A 27,463-nucleotide genomic window follows, 5' to 3' on the forward strand; every position below is an offset into this window, starting at 1 on the left:
ATAATTACAATACATATAGTCAGGTCCCATTTCTTAAAAAAGTGCTTGTTTATCGAAGTACAAGCATTTCTTTAGGATAATCTTAAATATACTTTTCTGACCTAATTTGGGGGTGCTGAATCAAAAAAAAATATGTTGGCCATCTGAGAAATTATGTTTAGGGGGTCAAAGTTTTGGAAACAGAATGGTAGTATACGAAATTAGGATTGTGTTGAAAATACATTGTATCAAAGTATAATAATAGAGTATTTATCTATTTTTGTGCGATAATTTCTTTAGGATTGTATCCAGCATATTTTTCTAACCAAATTTAAATATGCTGAATCCAAAAACATGTGTTGGCCATTTGAAAAATAATGCTTTGTAGTCAGAATAACAAAAACACGCCTTTAACGCATTTTTGACACAATAATAACGTTCAGACTTTCATATTATGAAACTCCTAAATGTAATTTTTCAAATGGATCACATATTTATTTCTATTCAACAAACCCATATTAGAATAAAAAAGAAAAACATCTATGTTTTCAAACAATGTCGATACAAATATGTTTACAGGCATCGAAAATTAGAGGCAATCGTCTCAACGAAATTTAGGGAGAATGGTTTTACAATCTCAGATAGGAATATTTTTTATTTTTTTTAATGTACAGTATTTTAAATAATTAAAAGGAAAAAAATCAATAATGTATGCCTAAATCTACATGTTAACATCAGTTTTAGAACGATTTTGTGTCTATACCTACCATATACAGGCACAGATCTAAACATTTTAGGGGGTGGGGGTAATATCAATTTAATGGGGATCGATTGGTTAATATAAGTTTGGATTTGTAGGTGACAAAATATTGAAGCTAAAATCAGAGCATTGATATTTTAGACCTTTATTTTTCATAGGCATGGAGGGGTCAGGGTATGCGTTTTTCAACCTCTATACCTATAATGGGAGGTTCACACACTATCATATTATTGCAGTTAAAACTAAAATGATTCAAGCTTATCATATGTTTATTCTGTATCCTCTACAAGTAAAATGAAAGTTTTTGCATGGTCTTCTCTTTGATTAGCTCCTCCTACTTCCTCCTCATCTGTCTCGGAGAGCCAGCGCCCCCTTGTGTTGAGTATGACACCACCTGTCACTCAGACCTCCCCCATGGATATAGTGGGATCTTCCTCGGATGGTCCAAGGCCGCGGAGCTGTTCGGCCAATGTGTATGATATGTACCAGTGGAAGAAGCGTGCTCAGCACCAGGTGACACAAAAAGTTTTAATATGCTCTAACTTCAGTCTGTACTCTGCCCCAGCCACCACTAAATGTGGGGAATTTGTCAATAATTTTAGTCTGCATTGGTATTTTATAAAAGGAAAAGTGCTAAAAATAACAAAAGTGTTACGTTTTAGTGTACAATTTGTATAAATATTGGTATCGACAATATAAAAAAACCTACCTAAACAATTGAAAATCTAGTCTGAAGTAAATTAATCTTAAGTCTAGCTTTGGTCACACAATAAGTGATAATCTAGTCTGAAGTAAATTAATCTTAAGTCTAGCTTCGGTCACACGATAAGTGATAATCTAGTCTGAAGTAAATTAATCTTAAGTCTAGCTTCGGTCACACGATAAGTGATAATCTAGTCTGAAGTAAATTAATCTCAAGTCTAGCTTCGGTCACATGATAAGTGATAATCTAGTCTGAAGTAAATTAATCTTAAGTCTAGCTTCGGTCACATGATAAGTGATAATCTGCTAGTAGCAGTGTATTGGTCTGCTTTAATCAACCATCATAGCCAATAACCAATGAAAACAGTCAACAAAGTTGAGCTTTTCCTGTCTGTGCTGGAATGACGTTATGGCCAGAGCCTTTTTGTGATGTCAGACTAGTAGCAGTGCGCAGCACACCATCATGTCTCCAGTGTAATTAAATTTACAGTGCATCGTACTAAGTAAGGGTTACAGTCATTCGGCTCAAAAGTTTATTAAAGTCACAGACCCGAGTTTTAACCTGTGAAAAAGGGACATTAAGTTTGTTTAATCTAAAAACCTGTAGCACATTTGGAATAAGTTACGATGCAGTTAAACAAAGAGTCTGACACTGAATTGTAAAAGAGGGAAAATACCCTTTGAAAAAAGATTAGAGCTTGTCTTGATAACTGTTACTTCTCAGAGGTATGTATATTTTTAAAAGTAATAAAAATACATTTCATGGGCTTAGAATCACCAGGATGACCAGAAAGACATCAGATGAACAGAAATGGATAATCTGACTATTAAAATATAAGTAATGTCTGATTTCAATTAGCAAAAATGTCTCCAAGAGTGAAAAATATGTTGTAGTGTTTACTGTTACTTTAAACATTATGGGCCGAATTTACAAAACCTGTTTATGCTTTAATGCGTGTAACTACAAACATTTACAGTTGTTAAAAACCTGCGTTTCAGAAAAACACGCTTCGTAAATTCAGCCCTACATACCTACAAACCATACTGACCTCCAGCATGTTTCTCTCTCTCTGTGTTTTGCAGCGTGAGCTGACAGATCAGCAGGTATCTGGGTCTGGTGGTCCGGAAGGCATCATGCGTCCTCACTCGCGAGCCGAGGCTGGTCGGTCGGCCGAAGCTCTGCACGTCTCGGACTCGCGTGGTCAGCCCTACTCCGACGACACCCACTCCCCGCAGCAAGTCACGCCCCACCTGGGTGATGTCATCGAGCCCATTTCACCTCCAGGTAGCCAATCTGCCACATATTCGCAGGTGTTCTAATCTTTCTTCCCTATTCTAGTTGGTTGCTTGCAGCTTTTTGTTCACACTTTTATCCTATCGCTTGCTATTGACTTTTTGGGGTTTCATGTCGACTATTGCATGTTGTAGCATTTCATTTCATGTATGTGACTTCTTTGTTTACGATGTCATTGTTTTATTCTGGCTACTGTATGTGGATTTTTCATTTCTGTTTGCGTTGTTTTATGCTGCATATTGCACGATGCTTTTGTTGGCTGCATGATTGCATTGTGATGTCATACACTATTTGTCATTGTCTCTCTGTGTTAAGGATTCACTCTGCTGAATTTTAAATCATTGCATACTGACTGCAGCATAGGTCTTTGATTGCGACAATTTGCTTGGAGCGAAAAAATATGTGACCTGGGGGAGCTAAATGAGTCGGTTGTCATGCATGTTAATTTCTCGATTAAGACAAATATCTATAATTCTGCATTTCTGTTTGCAAATATTTTACAACTCATAAGTATGTCTATTTAAAAATATTTCCTAAATATGTTGTCTCAAGTACTGTCATTAACATGTCTCTAAATTAATGCGAGTGACGGTGGGAAGACTAAAATGCAACATGAAATTAATGCGAATGGGCTCCAAATGAAATGTTACTTTCCTAATAACACACGTAGACCTGTGTATTTTTCAGTTAAATCTGAGTTGCAGGCATCATCAATGAGATATACTCACTAACATGACAGTGGACACATCAATTAACCTGTTTAGTCACTAGTGTTTTTCGTGAGATCAGCTCAAAGCTTATTTTTGCAGCAATAATTTACCTAACATGTATAGTTACCTAAATCTGGCTAAATATTAGCATACGTGTAACATTACAACTGTATCTTCTTAAAGTGCTGAGAAAGTTGCAGTGAACCTAAACAGTAAAAACAAAGAAATGGTCAACACCAGGATTAGCATGCTGAAACCCAATCACACACGATGAATTGTGTTGGCTGGACAATCGTGTTGGACAATTAGTCTGTCTTGCCTATGAGGAATTGTGCTCCAGTTGTTTTATAAATGTATTAGAATTTTAATCTTTGGGGTTTTTTTAATAGCGTGTGACACAGCTTGCTGGACTATTGCTGGACATGACAGAGAGAAAAATGCGAAGAACACAAAAACTCATTCTTCACATTAATATTATGATCGCATTAATTTCAAGATCTATAGTATTCAAGACAAACTGTTTGTAACAGTATCCAATTCATGACATTTTTTTAATAAAAACGATGGAAAAAAAACTTAATTTGCAGTTATTTAATCACATTTGTTAGGATATCCTTATCATGGCTAGTGTCAACATAAGAGAAATGTCAGATGTCACTGTTCATGAGTAGGAGACAATATGTTAAAATATTTATTCTGATTTATTTTCATAATCTTTACAAGCACTTTCAAATAATGTTTTTGTCAAATTATTGAAAATATAATGTCATGGTTACCTTTCAGTCAATTTATCTGGCATCTGTAGCTGTACCAGGTGACATGTTATTATTGCTCATTTACCTTGGATGGTGCATGTATACGGCGCAGTTACAAAAGTTAAAATAACATTGTTTACACTCTGAGCACTTATCTGGCATCTACCGGCCTCGGTGGCGTCGTGGTAGGCCATCGGTCTACAGGCTGGTAGGTACTGGGTTTGGATCCCAGTCGAGGCATGGAATTTTTAATCCAGGTACCAACTCCAAACCCTGAGTGAGTGCTCCGCAAGGCTCAATGGGTAGGTGTAAACCACTTGCACCGACCAGTGATCCATAACTGGTTCAACAAAGGCCATGGTTTGTGCTATCCTGCCTGTGGGAAGCGCAAATAAAAGATCCCTTGCTGCCTGTCATAAAAGAGTAGCCTATGTGGCGACAGTGGGTTTCCTCTAAAAAAATCTGTGTGGTCCTTAACCATATGTCTGACGCCATATAACCGTAAATAAAATGTGTTGAGTGCGTCGTTAAATAAAACACTTCTTTCTTTATCTGGCATCTGTAGCTGTACCAGGTGACATGTTATTATTGCTCATTTACCTTGGATGGTGCATGTATACGGCGCAGTTACAAAAGTTAAAATAACATTGTTTACACTCTGAGCACTTATCTGGCATCTGTAGCTGTACCAGGTGACATATTATTATTGCTCATTTACCTTGGATGGCGCATGTATACGGCACAGTTACAAAAGTTAAAATAACATTGTTTACACTCTGAGCACTTATCTGGCATCTGTAGCTGTACCAGGTGACATGTTATTATTGCTCATTTACCTTGGATGGCGCATGTATACGGCGCAGTTACAAAAGTTAAAATAACATTGTTTACACTCTGAGCACTTATCTGGCATCTGTAGCTGTACCAGGTGACATGTTATTATTGCTCATTTACCTTGGATGGCGCATGTATACGGTGCAGTTACAAAAGTTAAAATAACATTGTTTACACTCTGAGCACTTATCTGGCATCTGTAGCTGTACCAGGTGACATGTTATTATTGCTCATTTACCTTGGATGGCGCATGTATACGGCACAGTTACAAAAGTTAAAATAACATTGTTTACACTCTGAGCACTTATCTGGCATCTGTAGCTGTACCAGGTGACATGTTATTATTGCTCATTTACCTTGGATGGCGCATGTATACGGCGCAGTTACAAAAGTTAAAATAACATTGTTTACACTCTGAGCACTTATCTGGCATCTGTAGCTGTACCAGGTGACATGTTATTATTGCTCATTTACCTTGGATGGCGCATGTATACGGCGCAGTTACAAAAGTTAAAATAACATTGTTTACACTCTGAGCACTTATCTGGCATCTGTAGCTGTACCAGGTGACATGTTATTATTGCTCATTTACCTTGGATGGCGCATGTATACGGCGCAGTTACAAAAGTTAAAATAACATTGTTTACACTCTGAGCACTTATCTGGCATCTGTAGCTGTACCAGGTGACATGTTATTATTGCTCATTTACCTTGGATGGCGCATGTATACGGCGCAGTTACAAAAGTTAAAATAACATTGTTTACACTCTGAGCACTTATCTGGCATCTGTAGCTGTACCAGGTGACATGTTATTATTGCTCATTTACCTTGGATGGCGCATGTATACGGCACAGTTACAAAAGTTAAAATAACATTGTTTACACTCTGAGCACTTATCTGGCATCTGTAGCTGTACCAGGTGACATGTTATTATTGCTCATTTACCTTGGATGGCGCATGTATACGGCGCAGTTACAAAAGTTAAAATAACATTGTTTACACTCTGAGCACTTATCTGGCATCTGTAGCTGTACCAGGTGACATGTTATTATTGCTCATTTACCTTGGATAGCGCATGTATACGGCGCAGTTACAAAAGTTAAAATAATATTGTTTACACTCTGAGCACTTATCTGGCATCTGTAGCTGTACCAGGTGACATGTTATTATTGCTCATTTACCTTGGATGGCGCATGTATACGGCGCAGTTACAAAAGTTAAAATAACATTGTTTACACTCTGAGCACTTATCTGGCATCTGTAGCTGTACCAGATGACATGTTATTATTGCTCATTTACCTTGGATGGTGCATGTATACGGCGCAGTTACAAAAGTTAAAATAACATTGTTTACACTCTGAGCACTTATCTGGCATCTGTAGCTGTACCAGGTGACATGTTATTATTGCTCATTTACCTTGGATGGTGCATGTATACGGCGCAGTTACAAAAGTTAAAATAACATTGTTTACACTCTGAGCACTTATCTGGCATCTGTAGCTGTACCAGGTGACATGTGGATGGCGCATGTTTACCTTGGATGGCGCAGTTACAAAAGTTAAAATAACATTGTTTACACTCTGAGCACTTATCTGGCATCTGTAGCTGTACCAGGTGACCTTGGATGGCGCATGTATACGGCGCAGCTACAAAAGTTAAAATAACAGTGTTTACACTCTGAGCACTTATGGGGCCGGGATGTAGCCCAGTGGTAAATTGTTCGCCTGATGCGCGGTCGGTCTGGGATCGATCCATGTTGGTGGGCCCATTGGGCTATTTCTCGCTCCAGCCAGTGCACCACGACTGGTATATCAAAGGCCGTGGTATGTGTTATCCTGTCTGTGGGATGGTGCATATAAAAGATCCCTTCCTGCTAATCGAAAAGAGTAGCCCATGAAGTGGCAACAGCAGGTTTCCTCTCTCACTATCCATGTGGTATTTAACCATATGTCCGACGCCATATAACCATAAATAAAAATGTGTTGAGTGCGTTGTTAAATAAAACATTTCCTTCCTTCTGAGCAACCGGCCTCGGTGGCGTCGTGGTAGGCCATCGGTCTACAGGCTGGTAGGTACTGGGTTCGGATCCCAGTCGAGGCATGGGATTTTTAATCCAGATATCGACTCCAAACCCTGAGTGAGTGCTCCGCAAGGCTCAATGGGTAGGTGTAAACCACTTGCACCGACCAGTGATCCATAACTGGTTCAACAAAGGCCATGTTTTGTGCTATCCTGCTTGTGGGAAGTGCAAATAAAAGATCCCTTGCTGCTAATCGGAAGAGTAGCCCATGTAGTGGCGACAGCGGGTTTCCTCTCAAAATCTGTGTGGTCCTTAACCATATGTCTGATGCCATATAACCGTAAATAAAATGTGTTGAGTGCATCGTTAAATAAAACATTTCTTTCTTTCCTTCTGAGCACTTACACTGGATGTGTGCATTTTCAAAACACAAGTTTGTGACCAGTCATAGTGTAATAACTGACTGCTCACTTCTGTATTGTATTAAACAAATGTTATTTTAATTATTTTAACAACAATAGTCACCAGTGAAAAAAAAGATATTGGCTGCATGTTAACAAACTATACCATCAATTGATAATGCTATGTACAAAGCAATAATAAACATGCTAAATTTATAAATATGTTCAAAGCTTAACTCTAATATAAAATGGCTCTACAGTTTATTAATTGCAGCCAAAATGCATAATACTCTGAAAGCATGTGGCAGCGACATTAGGAAAAAAAAAAAAAAAAAAAAAAATGTTTTATTTAACGATGCACTCAACACATTTTATTTACGGTTATATGGCATCAGACATATGGTTAAGGACCACACAGATTTTGAAAGGAAACCCGCTGTTGCCACTACATGGGCTACTCTTTCCGATTAGCAGCAAGGGATCTTTTATTTGCACTTCCCACAGGCAGGATAGCACAAACCATGGCCTTTGTTGAACCAGTTATGGATCACTGGTCGGTGCAAGTGGTTTACACCTACCCATTGAGCCTTGCTGAGCACTCACTCAGGGTTTGGAGTCGGTATCTGGATTAAAAATCCCATGCCTCGCCTGGGAACCGAACCCAGTACCTACCAGCCTGTAGACCGATGGCCGGTCTACAGCCACATTAGATGCAGGAGCCAAATGGCACACATTCAGTGTTAACGGGTCCTAAAGAATGACGATCGGTCTTTCTCGTTTTGATGTTTGACAAACTCATTCTGTTCCTTAGTTGATTATTACAATCAGAAAATATTCTCATAGAATCTACTTTTTTGAACCTCAAATTGTAAGAAAATAACTAACCTTTTTTTGTGTAATGATTCAGCAAACAACCTAATAAGTCTAATTTCCCTAATGATAAAAAATATCAAGAAATAGAACTGGTGTGCACATTATGTCACCAATACATAATTATTATAAAAACTTTACGCTGTGTTTTCGTTTTTCTTTCGATATTGTGATAATGACTTTAATATAAACGCCAGTCAAAAAAATATACTGAGCGTGTTCTGTTGTTATTCAGCCATGTTCTAGCATTCACGGAATCAAGATAGATAACTCTTGTGATTGTTGACAGCTGTTTATGAAGACAGGTCGCTTCTTGAATACAGTCAATGATGGATATAAGCAGTAGAATTATGTGTCAACTATGGTCGACAATGGATGGGAAAGAGTTAACATTGTGGCAACATGTTACGCATCAAAACTGATTTTTTTCTGAACTATATGGATTAAAATAATCTTGCAGATTTTGATGGATTGAAATTTTGTAGATTGATTCATTGATATTACCAGCTGTACATAATTGTTAGTTTGGCTGTTCCTATGTTTATGAACTGCAAAGTGGCTTAATAACAGTCTCATCTTTAACCACTTGGCTGTTAGCGTTAACACTTCTTACTGCTAGTTTGGCCGCATTGCTTTTAGCTCCTTTGATTGTAGTCTTCACTCTTTTGTGTTAGGGGGATTTTTCGCAACCTCTTTCGAACCTTTTTTCTTCGCCAGTACTTACTACAGTTTAACACAATGGTTTAACTTTTTAATGGTTTAATAGCTGCCTGACTTTCCAGCGTGTTAGTATAATCATGAGATAAAATACTTGTTATGATTGTGAATGTGGCGTCATATTTATCACAGAGGTACAGCTGTTAAGAACGAGTGTTGGAAACTTTTAAACAAAACGGTTTTATTGTATTTCAAGTGTTGGAATATTCCTGTCTCTCACAAGCAAGAACGATTAATCCAGCTATGCTAAATTAATTTACAATTATAAAAGAAAACTCTTGTTACACTTCACAGCAAACATCTTAAATGCATTTTTATAATGAGTGACTTCACTGCCGTAACTAATGGGGGTTGAGTGGAGGTGTGTGTGTGTGTTGGGGGGGGGGGGCACTTCAGAGTTTATAAGTGGTCATGAAGTGGTCCCTTGTTCATTATTGGAGAACCCAATTCCTGAAACAACTTATAACATAGTGCACTTAAGAGAAAAATGTCTGTCTCTTTGTCAATTTGATAGTTCAAGTGAGTAAGTATGAGGTGGCATTGAGTTACTTTTCTCATTTTGTAGTCCTAAAAGCCCCAGTTACAGTTAGTACGGAAGTAGTGTTAAATCAAACTTCACTTTTCATTGATCACACGAATGGTCACTTTGACATAGTTTTATCATGTTACAATTTAATTTCCAAGTCTACATAAACTGCATGCAGTTGGAGACTAGACTTGAACCCTTTGTCTACACTCTCCGATGTTCTACGATCTCTGTCACTCGCATGTGCATGTGGTGTGTTGGTACGGATTGGATGAACATGGACATGGTTGTTAGCTCATCCATGGACAAGCTGTCTTTTGACTGCAGTTCTGATTGTGTTTTTGTTGTATAGTTGGTTTACCTTTTACATTGTCAAGTTGTTTTTGTCTTGACCATCATCTTTACTGGGTTGGGGGCATAAAAATACCTTAAATAAGACTTTTGGCTAGGTTTTTTATTTGCTTTTATTGTCGTAGGACGTTTTGCATATTCAAAATGATTATAATAATTTGTTCATGAAATGGAGTAAATGGTAGTATTTTGATGTTCACTGTTGGGATTTTGAAATCTGTAGTTCCATAGTTTGGAAATTGTGTTTGTTAACCCCCTACTTAACTATTTTGACAAGAAACCAGAAATTTTAATTTTAATAAAAAAAAATTCCAATGTTAAGTTAGTTTAGTTTAGTTTATTTGTGAATTTTAGGTAAAACAATAGGTGAAATGTGCTGTCATTAGCCCATCATTTGTGAATTTTAGGTAAAACAATAGGTGAAATGTGACATCACTAGCCCATCCTTATTTGTGAGTTTTAGGTGAAATAATAGGTGAAATGTGACATCAGTAGCCCATCCTTATTTGTGTTTTAGGTGAAATGTGACATCACTAGCCCATCCTTATTTGTGTTTTAGGTGAAACAATAGGTGAAATGTGACATCACTAGCCCATCCTTATTTGTGAGTTTTAGGTGAAATAATAGGTGAAATGTGACATCAGTAGCCCATCCTTATTTGTGTTTTAGGTGAAATGTGACATCACTAGCCCATCCTTATTTGTGTTTTAGGTGAAACAGTAGGTGAAATGTGACATCACTAGCCCATCCTTATTTGAGAGTTTTAGGTGAAAACAATAGGTGAAATGTGACATCACTCGTCCATCCTTATTTGTGAGTTTTAGATGAAACAATAGGTGAAATGTGACATCATTAGCCCATCCTTATTTGCTTTGTCTTGCAGCACTTCCAGAGTTCAGAGAAACAATACCAGGCAAGACCACCTCACCCCGTTCACCCCACTCGCCCCGACCCCATGGACCCCAGTCTCAGCTCCTATCAACCACAGGCTTGGTAGTACACCACACATCCTCCCAGCATTTGTCTCCATCGCAAGGTCAGTCTGCTATTGCAAGATATGTTGTTTTAACTCATTTAACTATTCAGTCATTCTCTACCGGTTTTACTTTTAATCCAGGGGCGAGAGGTACCCCGGTGGTGAAGCACTCACTTGATGCACGGTCAGTTTGGGTTCATCCCCTTTGTTGGGCCCACTGGGCTATTTCTCATACCTGCCAGTGCACCACAACTGGTATATCAAAGGCTGTGATATGGCTATCCTGTCTGTGGGATGGTGCATATAAAAGATCCCTTGCTACTAATGGAAAAATGTAGTAGGTTTCCTCTATAAGATAATATGTATAAATTACCAAATGTTTGATATGCAATAACCGATGATTAATAAATCAATGTGCTCTAGTGGTGTCCTTAAACAAAACAAACTTTAATCCATTGGTATTCCTTTAAATATATTTTAGAACTTCAAAAGGGGTTGTTTTAATTTTTTAGTGTGTGTGTGTGTGTGGGGGGGGGGGGGTAATGAGCCATTTCATTTGCTATCAAATGTGTATTCGTGCTTCAAGTAAATCTGTGGACTGATGATAATCAGCACATTGGTTACATAAGATTTTTTTTTTAAATCATCTATAGACGTTCTACAAGAATTTATTAAGACTGCTTGAAATTTCAGACTTAACTCAATTGTATCATTGATGCAATTTATCACTGAATCAATTATATAATTTACAATTGCAAGAAGTTCTTGTCATTCCTGTTTTAGTTGCTTTTTTGTTTTGCATAGTGGTGGTTTTATACAAGTTGTGTTGTAAAGTCACCTATTGTGCCTTGTTGTATGTGTTTAACATCCAGTAACTAGGTTTGCTAGGAATCCCATCACAAACGTTAATATTTTGTTAAAACAGATCATATATCATTTCCAAAATTTAAGATTTTACTCTTTAATGTCATTTCATGTTTTCCCATTTTGATTCCATTTTAATGTTAAGTTGTATATATTTTGTAGGCCAAGTGGATAGTACTGGCATGATTCCACCCTCAGCTGATGGTTCCAGCATGAAGTCATCCCTGCAACATTCAAATATACATGAATACATGAAAAGTAAAATAGAGACTGGCTTAAGAGAGGAACCCAGTAACAGTCCGTCAGAATTGGCCAAAAAGGCCCAGCCAGACTCATTAAGTTCCACTCACCCAACACAGCTTCTGGACATGAGGCATCCAGCAGCACTGCAGTGTCCAGCGGAGTCCTCTCAGACACGACACGCCACACCACCACTGGCAAAGAAACACGATGATGGGCAGCTTCAGTCACTAGATGGTGAGTCTCAGTCATTGGAGATGAGGCATCACTTGTTTGAAGGGCCGAAAACGGAGGAGCAGGTTGATAGCAAACAAAGTGAAGCCGATTCCCAGCCATCTCAGAGTGAAGGTGGATCTCAAGAAGTTCCTAAGGAAATGCCTGAAGATCAGTCACAGAAGGGAAGTCAGCAAGGTTCCAAGTCCAAACTGTCTGCGGCTGAATCCTCGGACTGCAGTCAATCTTTGGCAGCTTTATCACAGAATCAGCAGGCAGCCGGGAAGAAACGTTCCAACAGTCGGCAGGCAGGAAAGATAGGAGGAAGCCAGTCAAGATCAACGGGGGAAATGAAGAAGTCATCGGGTAAAAAGTGTTTAAAATCAGAATATGATTTTCCAGACAGTCCAGACGACGAAGGTCTAGGAAAAACACCGAGCAGCTACATGGCTCTTTCTGGCACTGTGCGCAGTCCTCGACGAGGCCATGTGGACAGCTCAGACAGCCGGCCAGCATCATCTTCAGAGGCAGCTAACAAAGCAGCAGATACTCTAGGCGACAGTGGCTCACAGGACACTGACAGTGTTAGCTCGCAGTCGAAAGACCAGAGCAAAGCTGAATCATTTGACGTTGCAGAAAGTTCTCAATCTGTGGACCATGGATCTCAAAGCTCTGGGAAGTCGAGGTTTGGGAATCGTGGTGATAACAATAAAGAGGTGGATAACCCCTCAAACATTTCGCATCCTGGCGTGGACAGCACGCACTCTGAACCTGTTGTAGTTTGTGAGACCGAGAGGATCGACAGCTCAACAGATGTCATCTCAGGTGGTGTTCCAGCAACTGAATTGGCAAGGTTGTCAAAACCGTCATCGCCCAGAGTTCACAGCAGCAGTCCTCATGGTGAGGCTGATGTGTCGTACGAGGCAGCAGACAATACCTCACAGAGCCAGGCCGACAACGCAGGCTCGGGTTCCTTCACTCAAAGATCTCGCAGTCCGCGCTCTGCTGACTACAGCCGGCCACACACGAACCTGGAGGCTCCCAAGAGCTCCAGCTACACCTTCCCAACGTCTCAGCCAGTTGTGTCGAGCATGATGCAGGAGTCGGTCCATTCGGTGATATCACGCGATCAGGAGTCCGCACCATGTTTGTCATCACAGTATGAGATGCTGTCAGATGATGAAGATTGAGTCAGCCCGGTGTGCTAGATAAACTCTAGTGAACTCATATATAATACTCCTCACCAAACTGCTTAATTCATCACAGAATGTAATGTTTTCAGTTGATGAAGATGACTGATAAAACATACGTACACTTCACCAGACAAACTGCATAATTCATCACATGATGAAATGTTTTCTGTTGATGAAGATTGAGTTAGACAAGTATACTAGATAAACTCTGATGAAACATACATACACTTCACCAGGCAAATTGCTTAATTCATCACAGAATAAAATGCATTCAGTTGATGAAGAATAAGTTAGAAAAATACACCAGACAAAACTCTGGTAAAATGTATATGCACTTCACCAGAAGAACTGCTTAACTCTAACTACATATTGGTGGCACAAACGAGGGGTTATTGTGAGCATGAGGTAACTGACCTCAAGTTCCGTTTAAAGTAGGTTCAGTGCCACACTAACGTGGAGCTGGCCATCAATTTTCAAAAAACTGTTAAAGAGGCTGAGACTTTAATGTCATGGCAACACCATACAAATTGTATGTGTATGATGTCATAAGAGATTTGAGTCTAGTCTAGTTTCATAAGCGTGGATCCTATTTTTTTCCAGTTTAGTGTTTTTGTTAATATATGGAGGGGAAAAAGTATTGCACTCTTGTTGAAAAAGATCCTTGTGCCACCAAAGACCAGATTCCACTTGTAGTATGTATTTAGCTCGACACCAACTAGATACAACTTGAAGATTGACACTGACTAGACAATACTTTGAGTACATGTAGGTATTAAGTTTGACACTGAGATACAGCTTGAAGCAGATATTAAGCTTGACACTCAACAAATACATCTTGGAATAGGTATTAGGCTTGACATTGGAGGAAAATCTTTAAGTAGATACCGACTAAATACAACTTGATTCGGTATTAGGCTTGATGTTTACAAGATAAAACTTGAAGACGGTACAAAGCTTGACACTGACAAAATACAACTGAAGTAGGTATTAAGCTTGACATTTACAACATACAACTTGAACTATCTATTAAGCTTGATGCTGAAAAATATAACTTGAAATAGGTATTAATCTTAATACTGTGAAATGGTTATTAAGCTTGACACTGACATGATGTAACTTGAAGTAGGTATTGAGCTTGACGCTGACAAGATGTAGCTTGAAGTAGGTATTGAGCTTGACACTGACAAGATGTAACTTGAAGTAGGTATTGAGCTTGACACTGACAAGATACAACTTTGAGTAGGTATTAAGTTTGACACAGACAAGATCAACTTTGAGATGGATATATTTGACAAGGTTGTGGACTTCGTTATAGATGTTTGTACAACCAAGATATTTGAGAATTGTTTACTTCACTACATATTTGGACCGGTTTTCTTATAAAGATAGCAGTGTCATTATTAGAATCATTTTTCTGAACCAGTTTTTATATTTTAGTTATATTTGATTTGAATGTACTAAGTTTGTTTATGTATGTTAGTACTTTGTATGTACTAGTGATTACATACGGTTGATGCTATTTGCATCTAATTGAGTGCCACATACATCTTGTTGCGTACAAACCTAGAAAAACAATTTAAATAATTCTTCAGTCAGGTGGCCCATAATGGCTGGATTTTTATTTTGCTACTAACAGTTACTTTTTCTTGCATTGAATTTATTTGTTTGTGCTTTCAATTTAAGCACTGAGGTGGGTTGAATTTTTTTAAATAATATTTCAACATAATTCACCCTTTTTAAGATTGTATCCATTGCAAAATAACGTTCTTGGTTGATTATTTTAATGCTTTTAATACTGCATGTGATGACTTGTTTTTCAGACAAATCCACTGAAAAAGGTGTTCATTAAGGTCGACGAGTCATTCTCCGAACTCTTGTTTTGGCTTCGTACACAATAAATATAACATATCCACTGGTAATTTTTTGATATGATATATTTGACAAAAGGTACTTTTTATTTCTTTCATCTTTTAAAATTTAAACTTAATATTTTGTCCAGAATTATCAAAAATAAAAACATATCAACCTGTAAACAGCGTTGTCTGCTCGTTATAGAATTGTGACAGGTGTCAAGGTTAGTAGACCAGTTTTTATTTTAATGTGGCAAAGCACTGTAATAATGCAGCTAATTTTGAATTTGAATGATGCCAGTATTCCAATAAATTGGGTACATGAAGTTTGTGTTTTCAGAACGCTGGGAAAATGCCAACACAAAATTGCTATTAAAATGTTATTGTTTGAACATTACTAATGTGGCTGGATGTGTTTAAAGAAAATCTTGTAATAATTGTTTTTTTACCATTTACAAAAATTGGATATTAAGTGAAATTACGGTGAGATATGTTATATTTATTGTGTATGAAGCCAAAACAAGGGTGCGAAAAGTGACTGTCGTCGACCTTGGCTGGGATGCAGGTGACGGTTTTTGCTGATCCTGCAGCCTTTACCACCACTTTACTTTCATGCTTATACCTCATTGTGCTCAATAGATATAGCTTATTCCTTTTCCCAAACAACGTCCTACTTCGAGAGATTAGGAGTAAGCTGTTATAGCACATGGCCTATCTTTGTGATAGAAAATTGTGTCAGGTCACACTGTCTTCCTGTCATTGACCGACTACTGCTGATCAGACCACACATCACTACTCAGCCAGTCTTGGTTCATATGTAAACACTGGTCAAAGTAAACATTGCTCGAAGTCGGCTAATGATGACCAAGGAACATTTTTCATGTTGTAAGTTGTCTCATCTGTTGGTGCATTACGATAATAAAATAATAACATTAAAAACATTAAATCTATTGACTTTGTCTTTTGTTAATACAAACTTCATTTGTTGTACTGGTACTCATGTAATCGTCTTTTGATGGTACTATAAATCACCTTTTTGAACCAGGGGATGGGATGCAGCCCAGTGGTAAAGCATTCGCCTGTTGCATGGTCAATCTAGAATCGACCCCCATTGATGGACCCATTTGGCAATTTCTTGTTTAAGCCAGTGCTCCACACAGCTGGTGTAACAAAGGATGTGGTATGTACTGTCTTGTACATTCAATTCAATTCAATTCTTTATTCCATTTTTAGGCCACAGCCCATTTACAGACAACAAAAGGTGACATTTGAAGGACCCGTTTTCCAACAATTTATATAGCAAACTAAATATTATTTAACTGCAATTAGTTTGTATATAGATTTTAGGAAGAACAACAGTTTTGTATTTTCTAACAATTATTTTTGGTGTACATTATCTCATATAGGTCTACAAAATATCTTGTATCCCACTATTATAGTTTTGATTCATATAATTTATTCTCATATTTATTATTTTCCTTTATTACCATACCCCACCCTCGCCCACATATACACTCTTTATCAACGTATAGTCGGCTTATGATTGTTGAACAACTGGACCTTTGTGCAGGTGACATTATTCCAAAGTACCACTATATGAACATCATAGTTATAATCTTCTATGCATTTACATTACACACCAGATCTGTAACTTACACCACTTCTTTCCTTTCTTAACTGTAATGCTTTAACCAAATAAATACCTAAATATTTTAGTGTATTTTTATTTCTTGTAGACATCAATTCATTAAAAGTATACAAAGATCTTATTTGTCAAAAACTTTCTAGGTATATACATTTCTCTTAAAGTTTCATATAGTGGACAATTTATAATAAAATGGAATTCGTGTTCTACCTCTCTTTTATTACATAATTTACAAATCCTATCCCTTTTATTTAAACCTATATTTCTATCTTCGTCCACCGCTAGACCCACTCCTCCCATTCTAATCAGTGCTATATCCTTTTTATACATGTCAAGTGCAGAAGATGTAAGATATAATTCAGGTTCTAGATTTAATTTATATTTACAATATATATCATACCTACTACTAGAATTAATTTTCGTAATTCAGTGTTGTGTTTGAATATCCTTTACTCTTTGTTTGAATGTGGCTAAAAATAATGACTTATCCCCAACATCTTGAGATATCCACACATATCCAAAACCTAAAGAAAAAATCATTTTCTTGATAGCAGTAGCCCACATATATCTTCCTGCATTATCTAAAGAATATAACATCATGTAAGCTTTATGAGGATAGTTGAAAGTTGGCATTTGCAACAATTTTATCCAATACTGTATACACCTAATGAGACTGTTGTGGTATATCGAATATCTTCCACGTTCCCCTAGTGCCATGACAAACTTCATTTGTTATACTGGTACTCATGTAATCATCTTTTGATGGTACTATAAATCACCTTTTTAAACCAGGGGATGGGATGCAGCCCAGTGGTAAAGCATTCGCCTGTTGCATGGTCAATCTAGAATCGATCCCCATTGATGGACCCATTTGGCAATTTCTTGTTTAAGCCAGTGCTCCACACAGTTGGTGTAACAAAGGCTGTGGTGTGTACTGTCTTGTACATGGGATAGTGTATATCAAAGATCTATCGCTGCTAATTAAAAAAGAAAGTTGTGGACTGGTGGTAACAGATTCATGAAACATTTCTTTCAGGATCACTGAATTCAGTAGATTTTTGACATACATTGAATACATGACTGGAACTACATTTTCTTTTACAGTCTGACAGTCTTAACTTTGTAGAAATCATTTTTTAAATTATAACATTGGTATTCTATCATTTGCTAAGCAGTCTGGATGGAGATATTATTAGTCCCCTACCAGTCCATGTCCCACATAAAGGTCCCCTACCAGTCCATCTGTCCCACATAAAGGTTCCCTACCAGTCCATCTGTCCCACATAAAGGTTCCCTACCAGTCCATCTGTCCCACATAAAGGTCCCCTACCAGTCCATCTGTCCCACATAAAGGTCCCCTACCATTCCATCTGTCCCACATAAAGGTTCCCTACCAGTCCATCTGTCCCACATAAAGGTTCCCTACCATTCCATCTGTCCCACATAAAGGTTCCCTACCATTCCATCTGTCCCACATAAAGGTCCCCTACCAGTCCATCTGTCCCACATAAAGGTCCCCTACCATTCCATCTGTCCCACATAAAGGTTCCCTACCAGTCCATCTGTCCCACATAAAGGTTCCCTACCATTCCATCTGTCCCACATAAAGGTTCCCTACCAGTCCATCTGTCCCACATAAAGGTTCCCTACCATTCCATCTGTCCCACATAAAGGTTCCCTACCAGTCCATCTGTCCCACATAAAGGTCCCTACCAGTCCCACATAAAGGTTCCCTACCAGTCCATCTGTCCCACATAAAGGTTCCCTACCAGTCCATGTCCCACATAAAGGTTCCCTACCATTCCATCTGTCCCACATAAAGGTTCCCTACCAGTCCATCTGTCCCACATAAAGGTTCCCTACCATTCCATCTGTCCCACATAAAGGTTCCCTACCAGTCCATCTGTCCCACATAAAGGTTCCCTACCATTCCATCTGTCCCCATAAAGGTTCCCTACCAGTCCATCTGTCCCACATAAAGGTTCCCCCATTATCTGTCCCCAGTCCATCTGTCCCACATAAAGGTTCCCTACCATTCCATCTGTCCCACATAAAGGTTCCCTACCAGTCCATCTGTCCCACATAAAGGTTCCCTACCATTCCATCTGTCCCACATAAAGGTTCCCTCATCTGTCCCACATAAAGGTTCCCTACCAGTCCATCTGTCTAAAGGTACCATTCCATCTGTCCCACATAAAGGTTCCCTACCAGTCCATCTGTCCCACATAAAGGTCCCCTACCAGTCCATCTGTCCCACATAAAGGTTCCCTACCATTCCATCTGTCCCACATAAAGGTTCCCTACCAGTCCATCTGTCCCACATAAAGGTTCCCTACCATTCCATCTGTCCCACATAAAGGTCCCCTACCATTCCATCTGTCCCACATAAAGGTTCCCTACCATTCCATCTGTCCCACATAAAGGTTCCCTACCAGTCCATCTGTCCCACATAAAGGTTCCCTACCATTCCATCTGTCCCACATAAAGGTTCCCTACCAGTCCATCTGTCCCACATAAAGGTTCCCTACCATTCCATCTGTCCCACATAAAGTTCCCTACCAGTCCATCTGTCCCACATAAAGGTTCCCTACCAGTCCATCTGTCCCACATAAAGGTTCCCTACCATTCCATCTGTCCCACATAAAGGTTCCCTACCATTCCATCTGTCCCACATAAAGGTTCCCTACCAGTCCATCTGTCCCACATAAAGTTCCCTACCAGTCCATCTGTCCCACATAAAGTTCCCTACCAGTCCATCTGTCCCACATAAAAGTTTTCAAATTTTGCTTTCACAATGCCTCGAAGATACGGAGCTGAAATTTTGTATATAGCTTTATTATAAACAGTTGCCGGTCAAGTTTGATTTTCATGGTGATTTACCCATTAAATTGATTTTCAGCGGGTTAGGTCCTTGCACTAGGTAGAAACAAGACTTTATTGTAATTTACTAATTTTTCAGTTATAGCCCTTGAACCTGAAAGATATCAAAATTTGTTGTGGGCTCAGTAGGGGACATGTATTGCTTTAGCAGTACTTCCAGAATGCTTGTTGACTACACAAATATTTTAAAAATAAATGACAACACACAACATCCTCTGCTCTATTGCAGTGAGGAATCATTGTCTTAAGTCGACAAAGATCACACAGCAGCTGTGTAACCAATTTTTCTTCATAAATACTTGTAGCTTTCCGATTTCAGGGCAAGTTATGCCACTTAACAAATTTGCCAACTGCACATTTTAAAAACCACTGCCGAATTTCATTTTAATTTTGATAAACAATTTCATATAATTGTTAATATGTTTTTGGAAAATAGCTATAGATAATTTGGCAAGATGTTCTGCTCACCCAGAGTTAGCCCTGGATTTACACATTTTACTAACATGCCACAAAATAAAACCAAAAAACCTCAAACCAAATGTCTTTCCACTGAAAATATGTTTGGTACGCATGTGACATGGAACACCATGAGTTTGAATATATTGAATTAAAGATAAGAAGGGTGTGCAATATTACTAATAAATGCAGAACATCAAATATGTTGTATCTGCTTACAGACTGCAAGCATTTATTGTGTATAAGGGCCGAGACGTAGCACAGTTATAAAGTACTCGCCTGATGTGCAAATGGTCTAGAATCAATCCCTGTTGGTGGGTCCATTGGACTATTTCTTGTTCCAGCCAGGGGGCAGTAACTAATACCTGATCTACATGAACAGGACGTCTTTCCATATACATGTTATCCAATGACAAAACATGATTTCACCCCCACCCACTTACCCAGAGTACTAATCCTATGTTTTAGGCTTGAAATGAACCTGTCCATTTTGATTTGGACACTCTTGGTAAAGCTGTATGAACTTACTTAGTACATTTGTATAATTCTCCAACACCACTATAATTTATTCTCGTTTGTTAATGGTATATGCTGTACAGATCTGCATAGCGAGAGGTGTGGCATTTACCATACCAAGTCTTAATTCATTTCAACATGATTTTTGTGCTTGTATCCATTTACGGTTCAAGCATGCTGTCCTGGAAAAAACCCAGTTGTCTGTCCCAGTCAGTGGGTTAATGGTTAGTAAGAAAGAAGTAATAATAATGGTCTTGCACCTCCCCATTTAGCCGTTAAAATGAACTATGGGTGGGAGTTTGTACCTACTAGCCTTTTCTACAATTTTAATGCACTTGAACTGCAATATTACAATTAACAATTAATCAAGAAAAACTAACAAAACTGCTTAATTACAAAATTTAATACCAGGCCAATAAAACAGTCTCTCTTTTTTATCAACTTGCACCTTCTCAGACATGGTCATAAAAATAACATTAATTATGTTCATTGTAAGCATCTTAAAAAATATTCTTGTTTGGTGCTAATCATGTCAACAAAAAATGTAACTACAATCTATACATCTCACCAAAATGAGATTTTCAAACATGAAAACATACCAACATATATTACATACATGTATTAAAATAATTTGTTCAAACAGTTTTAAAATGCAACTTTTAAGGTTTAAAACGTAGCTCCTTAAAATCTGAGTTCAGGGTTTTCCATGTTAAACTGTCAAATGATGCACACATGACAATACGTGTGTTAATAATGCCTGCCGATATCTCCAAACCTCAGGTCTAAGCGTTGCTGTGTATGCGTCACTATGATTGTGACTTCAGTGCGAGATCCATGAAGGTTGACGCGGCCGGTCGGTACAGACGAGATGACAATGCCTGCCGCTATCTGCGAGCCTCTGGTCTACGGGTTGCTGCGTATGTGCGACTACGATTGTGACTTTCGGTGCGGGATCCGTGAAGGTTGACACGTTCGGTCGGTACAGACTGGAGGTGTGCACTGTCCGTGTGTGCAGCTTGTGGTAGTACCGGATTTGCTGGAGCAGGTTTCTTCTTGTAAGATCCGGTCATGGACTTGAGCATTTGTAACAATGCTGAGGGAGCAACATTTAGCTTGAGAAGATCTAGTAAAATCCTAAAATATAAGATGAAATCATTATTGAAGTGTTAAAAAAATAAAGGTAAAACACAAATTGCTAGATGCTGGTGTAAACGATGCTTACATGTACACTGCAATTTAGATGAACATATGCAGTCAACAAGTACACGTACTAAGTAACCTATTGGTCGTGGTTTCTAAATTAGGTTTTTGGACAATTTCATACCAAAACATTGTTTGTCTTAAGTTTTTATTTCAAACTGGTAAATCACTGTTTTTATCATGGATACAGGTAGATGTATCAAATGCATCACATTCACTAGACTATAAAAACAAACCAAAGAACAAACTGAAACATCTTGGTACCAGAAACAGCCCTCTACAGGCCTTTTTTTTTTCATTTGTCAAGTAAAACTTTTTATATTATCTATATAAGTAGAGGTAAGCGCCATGTGGCTTTAGACAGAAAAGTTAACACAAAGGGCTGAGGTAGTAGAATACAATGTACATGCTTCTGGATACAGGGCTCGAACGTTGGCAAAAAACAACTATGGCAATTTTAAATAGGTAACTCTTGCAAAAAATAAACACAAAATTAAAAACTAAAAAAATATAATTTCAGCCAACGGCAATTATTTTTATCCAGCAGCAAAACAATGTCAATGTGAAAGCTCCTGAACTATAGCAATTCATATCGGTTCTATGGCAATTCATATCACAGTTAGGGCAATTGCCATCGGTGTTGCTGTCACGTTTGAGCCTTGTTGTGTGAACATGGATCTACCATCTGCTTAAACACATCTTTATTACATAGATTACCCATTTAATCTTACTATAGTAATACAAGAAAGAAAGAAAGAAGTGTTTTATTTAACGACGCACTCAACACATTTTATTTACGGTTATATGGCGTCAGACATATGGTTATGGACCACACAGATTTTTTTAGAGGAAACCCGCTGTCGCCACATAGGCTACTCTTTTATGACAGGCAGCAAGGGGATCTTTTATTTGCGCTTCCCACAGGCAGGATAGCACAAACCATGGCATTTGTTGAACCAGTTATGGATCACTGGTCGGTGCAAGTGGTTTACACCTACTCAGGGTTTGGAGTCGGTATCTGGATTAAAAATTCCATGCCTCGACTGGGATCCGAACCCAGTACGTACCAGCCTGTAGACCGATGGCCTGCCACGACGCCGGTTACTATAGTAATAAAGACAATTATCCACATGGTTCAACATAACCGGGTTAATAATAATCATACTAAGCACATGTGTAATAACAAGTGTAATTACGTAATTTTGGGATGCGATGCCACAACATGACATGAACTTGCACTCTGAATTGAAGCATAGATTTAGCTGGTACATCATCAGCCGGGGAATTTCATCAATGCTAAATTTAACACTTAAAGGGAGGGACAATTAAGACATTTGGCCTGGTATGCATATTCAATGATATATAATGCACATTATTGCTTAATATCAACAAGTATAATCGTATAGTTAATTAATAAAACGGTTAAATGTGACAGCTATTATATATAACGGGCGCAGCCATTTTGTACCATCTCAGTGAGTACGCCCTCTGGCAAGCTGGTGGTTATGTAATACTTAACGTGTAACGTCAGGAATGAGCCTTAGAACTAGAGAAACACAATCTACCTGGTTTTTGCGGGATAATAAATAGTCATACATTGCAATGTTCTGTAATAATACACATCCCAGTAAGCCAGCAATAAGTATATCATTGTCAAAGTGGCTACACAACAAGTCGAAATAATTAACAATGTTTTGTCCATGCATTAACCTACGTACTGAAATGATACACGGAGTGTTTTCTTAGTTAATTGGTCTATGCTGTTAGTTGCTTCTACCTGTGATTCCTGATTAGCAGGTGTGTATTTGATTGGTAACCAGACGAGCCAATTAATTGACGCTGTCTAGACACAAAAATACATAACGGTATTGTGGAATATTACCTGTCGCCCCTAAAATGGTAATGGACATGGTTTATTACTGTAAATAGTTCTGTAAAACTATTGATTAAGTAGACTTTTCCATCTAAAACCACAGAACTGACCAATTACGTAGTCCCAAAGAAAAGAAAATTATTACTTGGGTATCGTGGGTTGTCATTTTTGCTCCAACGTAGCATATCAATAGGCCTAATAGTGTACATTTTTCCTTTGGATTATTTAACAGAGAAAAATACTATAACCCCATTTTGTTCCGTTAATGCAACTTGAAATATATTTAGTTAAATAGTTTATTATATTATTACGTCATTTATGCTGTTTTACAAGTCAGGTTGATCAAAAAGAAGCGCCTTGTCGAAAATTACTGCTTTTGGTTACACTGTACATAAGGGAGATGGTCAGGAGCTGACGTCACTTCGCCCCAAGCTATCCTACCGGACGTCACAAAAACGAAACAAAATGGCTGCCCCCAGTTAGCAGGAATAATCATGTTTTTTTTATTAACTCTTAAATTACGCGTTTTTCATTTGCTAAAGAGTCAGTATGTGTTGGTGGTCCAGGTATGCATCTTTCCAACACATAAGGCTCTTGTTTGAGTTGACCATACCTTTAATTTAATCGCTTAGCTTAAATTTAATCGCTCAGCTCAAATTTAACACTTAGCTTAAGCAGAAGTAAGCAGATGTTGAGATCTACTACACGTTATTTCTACGAATTGGGTCAGCAAGTGATCTACGTCACACTCGCGTCACATCAATATTACACTAGTTAGATATTGATCAATTGTTATGACATGAGCAATATCTTACACTGGTGTGTAATAAAAATACATATAATGTATACAAATAGAATCCATCAAGCTGAACATACAGCCAAATATGGGGCTAGCAAAAACATCGGCTTGCTGTTATTTAATGAAGATGTGAAAGGAATACCAACAATGTGACCATGAGATCTAATTACCGGTACATCCATGGAAAACTTACTTGAAAACATCAGGATCGAGTGTGACTCCAGCTAATTGTGATAACTCGTACAGTTCAGTCTCCTCTGGTGTTAACACGTTTTTACTGAGAAGAGTAAATCGTAGTACTTCTGTCCTCATGGCAGAAGTCATATCAGTGGTATGAAAAATCTTCTATCTAAAATTCTAAAAATAAAAGTATAGAAAAAAACACAACTTTATTATATACAAAAGTAGTCTTGCAAGGTCCACTATCATAAGAAAAATGACTGTGGATAACCACCGAAAGGACATTTTACTGGCTACAAAATGATTGTGAAAGCTCATTTACAATAGGAAAACCCTGATGTGTCTCAAGGGTTTCCGACTGTGGTCAATAAAACATTCGGAACACCTTGATTGTCAAATCGGCTGAAGAGCTCCGAATGTGATATCAAAATACTTCGACCAACTTTGGCTATGCGACATGGTTCGCAAACATGGAAGGACTTTCCTTTGGCACTGTCACTAACCCTATTTATTATAAGTATTTATCATTGTTTTTTATATGTGATAGTGCCAAGGGAAAGTCCTACCCAAGAGTCTCCAAGTTGATGTGTTTTTGTGAGAAAAAAAAGGTTTTTGGCAAATATGTAATTATGTTTGCATGACAACGGAAGGACTTTCCTTTGGCACTGTCACTAACCCTAACCCTAACTCTCTATGATAAGTATTTATAATGTTCTTTATACGTGACAGTGCCAAAGGAAACTCCTACCCGAAAGAGTATGGGTTGAACTCATGCCCTCGCGCTTATATGCCGAGGTTTATTTTAATGAACTACAAAAATGTATTGCACCAGAATACGTTTTGCTTTTTGGTGCCTACGTTTCTGTGTCAGAGGTAACTTTTTACCAAAAATTCGATATGTTTTACAAAAAAATGTGTTCGTTTTAAATGTTATCCTTTACAACTAGTTTTATGAGGATTCAGTTATATAATTTCACTCTTACCAAAGGTTTTTAACATAGTAAAATTCAAAGAAGCGTTTGAATTTTCTTGCAGGAAGTTATTGCTTTTGACAACAGAATTAATATTTTATTACGCTATACGTAAAATGAGTTAGAAACAAACAAGGAAACATGGGTCAGTCTATTTTGTAAATGTCATATGCTAAAAGTATTAGTTAAACAACTAGTTATATTTATATTATTATCCATACAGTGACTAATAGCGATTAATATTTTATGTACTTTATTTTTGCTGGTCAACCAGATTATGTTTTTATTATTCATATATGAACATGGAAATAAAGTTATTGTATTGTATTGTATTGTATTGTATTGTATTGTATTGTATTGTATTGACTTTATATGTATGTATAATTTTATTATTATTGTTTTAAATTTTAGGGGCGAGTATAACAATGGTTATGCGCTCGCCAGTTGTGCGGTCGGTCTGGAATCGATCCCCGTCGGTGGACTCATTGGGTTATTTCTCGTTCCTGTTATATCAAAGGCCGTGGTATGTGCTATCCTCTCTGTGAGATGGTGCATATAAAAGATCCCTTGCTACTAATGAAAAAATGTAGCGGGCTTCCTCTCAAAATTACCAAATGTATGACATCCAGTAGCCGATGATTAAACAAATCAGTGTGCTCTAGTGGTGTCGTTAAAAAAAACCTTTAAATTTATCTTCTTCTTTTTTTAAAATCTATTGCTGCCAATCTCAGAAACCCATTAACTTCCGTCGTAGACAGCCACTTCAGGTAGCTTAACTGTACATAGATCTGTTTTAAAAAAGCAACTCTCGGGACTAGTATTCTTGTAGAAGAAAGGTCCACTAATCTATTGTAGTTACAACATATTTTGCTATTTGTGCTGTTGTAATAAAAACTACAAATTAACCGATTCCACACATTTTATTTGTATAATTAACGGGAATATGAATACTGTAATGTGCTGTTATTAGGCGAAAATAATGATTTCTCGATAATTCTTGGCATGGAATAGAAAGTACAGAGGTAAATCTACTCTCGATTCCATCATCCCCATGTACTTAACGATATTTTTTTTGGTTTTACGGTTGGCCACCAATATATAGACAAATAGGTTGAAATTGTTTGAAAATATTCAGGATTTGACATTTGTTATAATACTATTAGGATTCTAAAAGACAATAAACTGCGGCAAATCCTTAAGATAGAAGAGTTCCACTGTATGGTAGGCCTATTGCATAAACTATGTTTGGGTGGCAACTAGGTGGGGGTAAATACCCCTGAGAAGCCATTTCTTTACAGGTCTGTCTCAAAGATGGAATCTGCCGATATGATCGTGATATCCAGTGAATTTAATCTGCGAGTGTTTCTTGTTTAAGATGTCAAAAAAAGGAATGGATTTCCACAGGAAAAGCCTTACTCCCAAGCCCAAATGAAGCGATAATTTTGTGGGTTATAGAGTTCCAATGTAAGCTCATTCAATACGTGATATAAATATTGGCATACGCAACAGCAAATGGGGTACCCATAGCTGTACATTTGGTTTCTTTAAAGAAACGGCCCCGAAATTTAAACTTATAATTGTTATGAAAAACAAAATCTCCAATGGCGATAACAGAACGGGTGTCTGCATTTGATAAGTGTGCCAATGTTTTGTATGGCCCGTTTCAACGATTCGAGCCCTTCTTATA

General features: G+C 37.8%; 2 protein-coding genes across 5 annotated transcripts in view; one reads left to right on the plus strand and one right to left on the minus strand.

The window, feature by feature from the left end:
• The window catches only part of LOC121369305 (nuclear receptor corepressor 1-like), a 102,331-nt gene extending 86,129 nt beyond the window's left edge, over positions 1–16,202 (plus strand). For 3 of the 4 annotated variants that reach the window (XM_041494274.1, XM_041494275.1, XM_041494276.1), the window contains 4 exons: positions 1,068–1,252; positions 2,525–2,726; positions 10,804–10,956; positions 11,923–16,202. In XM_041494274.1, coding sequence (XP_041350208.1) covers positions 1,068–1,252; positions 2,525–2,726; positions 10,804–10,956; positions 11,923–13,403 — 2,021 coding nt within the window. In that variant the 3' untranslated portion in view covers positions 13,404–16,202. Of the gene's footprint in view, positions 1–1,067; positions 1,253–2,524; positions 2,753–10,803; positions 10,957–11,922 lie in introns of all 4 variants that reach the window. The other variant, XM_041494277.1, reaches the window with a different exon arrangement.
• A 4,939-nt stretch (positions 16,203–21,141) lies between these two features.
• Positions 21,142–25,927, minus strand: LOC121366776 (mitotic-spindle organizing protein 2A-like). Its single transcript, XM_041491091.1, has 3 exons — positions 25,789–25,927; positions 24,819–24,982; positions 21,142–21,887 (listed from the first exon to the last, which is right to left on the minus strand). Exons 2-3 carry the CDS (start codon positions 24,947–24,949, stop codon positions 21,638–21,640), a joined length of 381 nt encoding a protein of 126 aa, XP_041347025.1. The 5' UTR covers positions 24,950–24,982; positions 25,789–25,927; the 3' UTR covers positions 21,142–21,637.
• Between the last annotated feature and the right edge of the window lie 1,536 nt (positions 25,928–27,463).

Source organism: Gigantopelta aegis, chromosome 3 (assembly GCF_016097555.1).
Source record: "Gigantopelta aegis isolate Gae_Host chromosome 3, Gae_host_genome, whole genome shotgun sequence".
NCBI classification, from domain to species: Eukaryota; Metazoa; Mollusca; class Gastropoda; order Neomphalida; family Peltospiridae; genus Gigantopelta; species Gigantopelta aegis.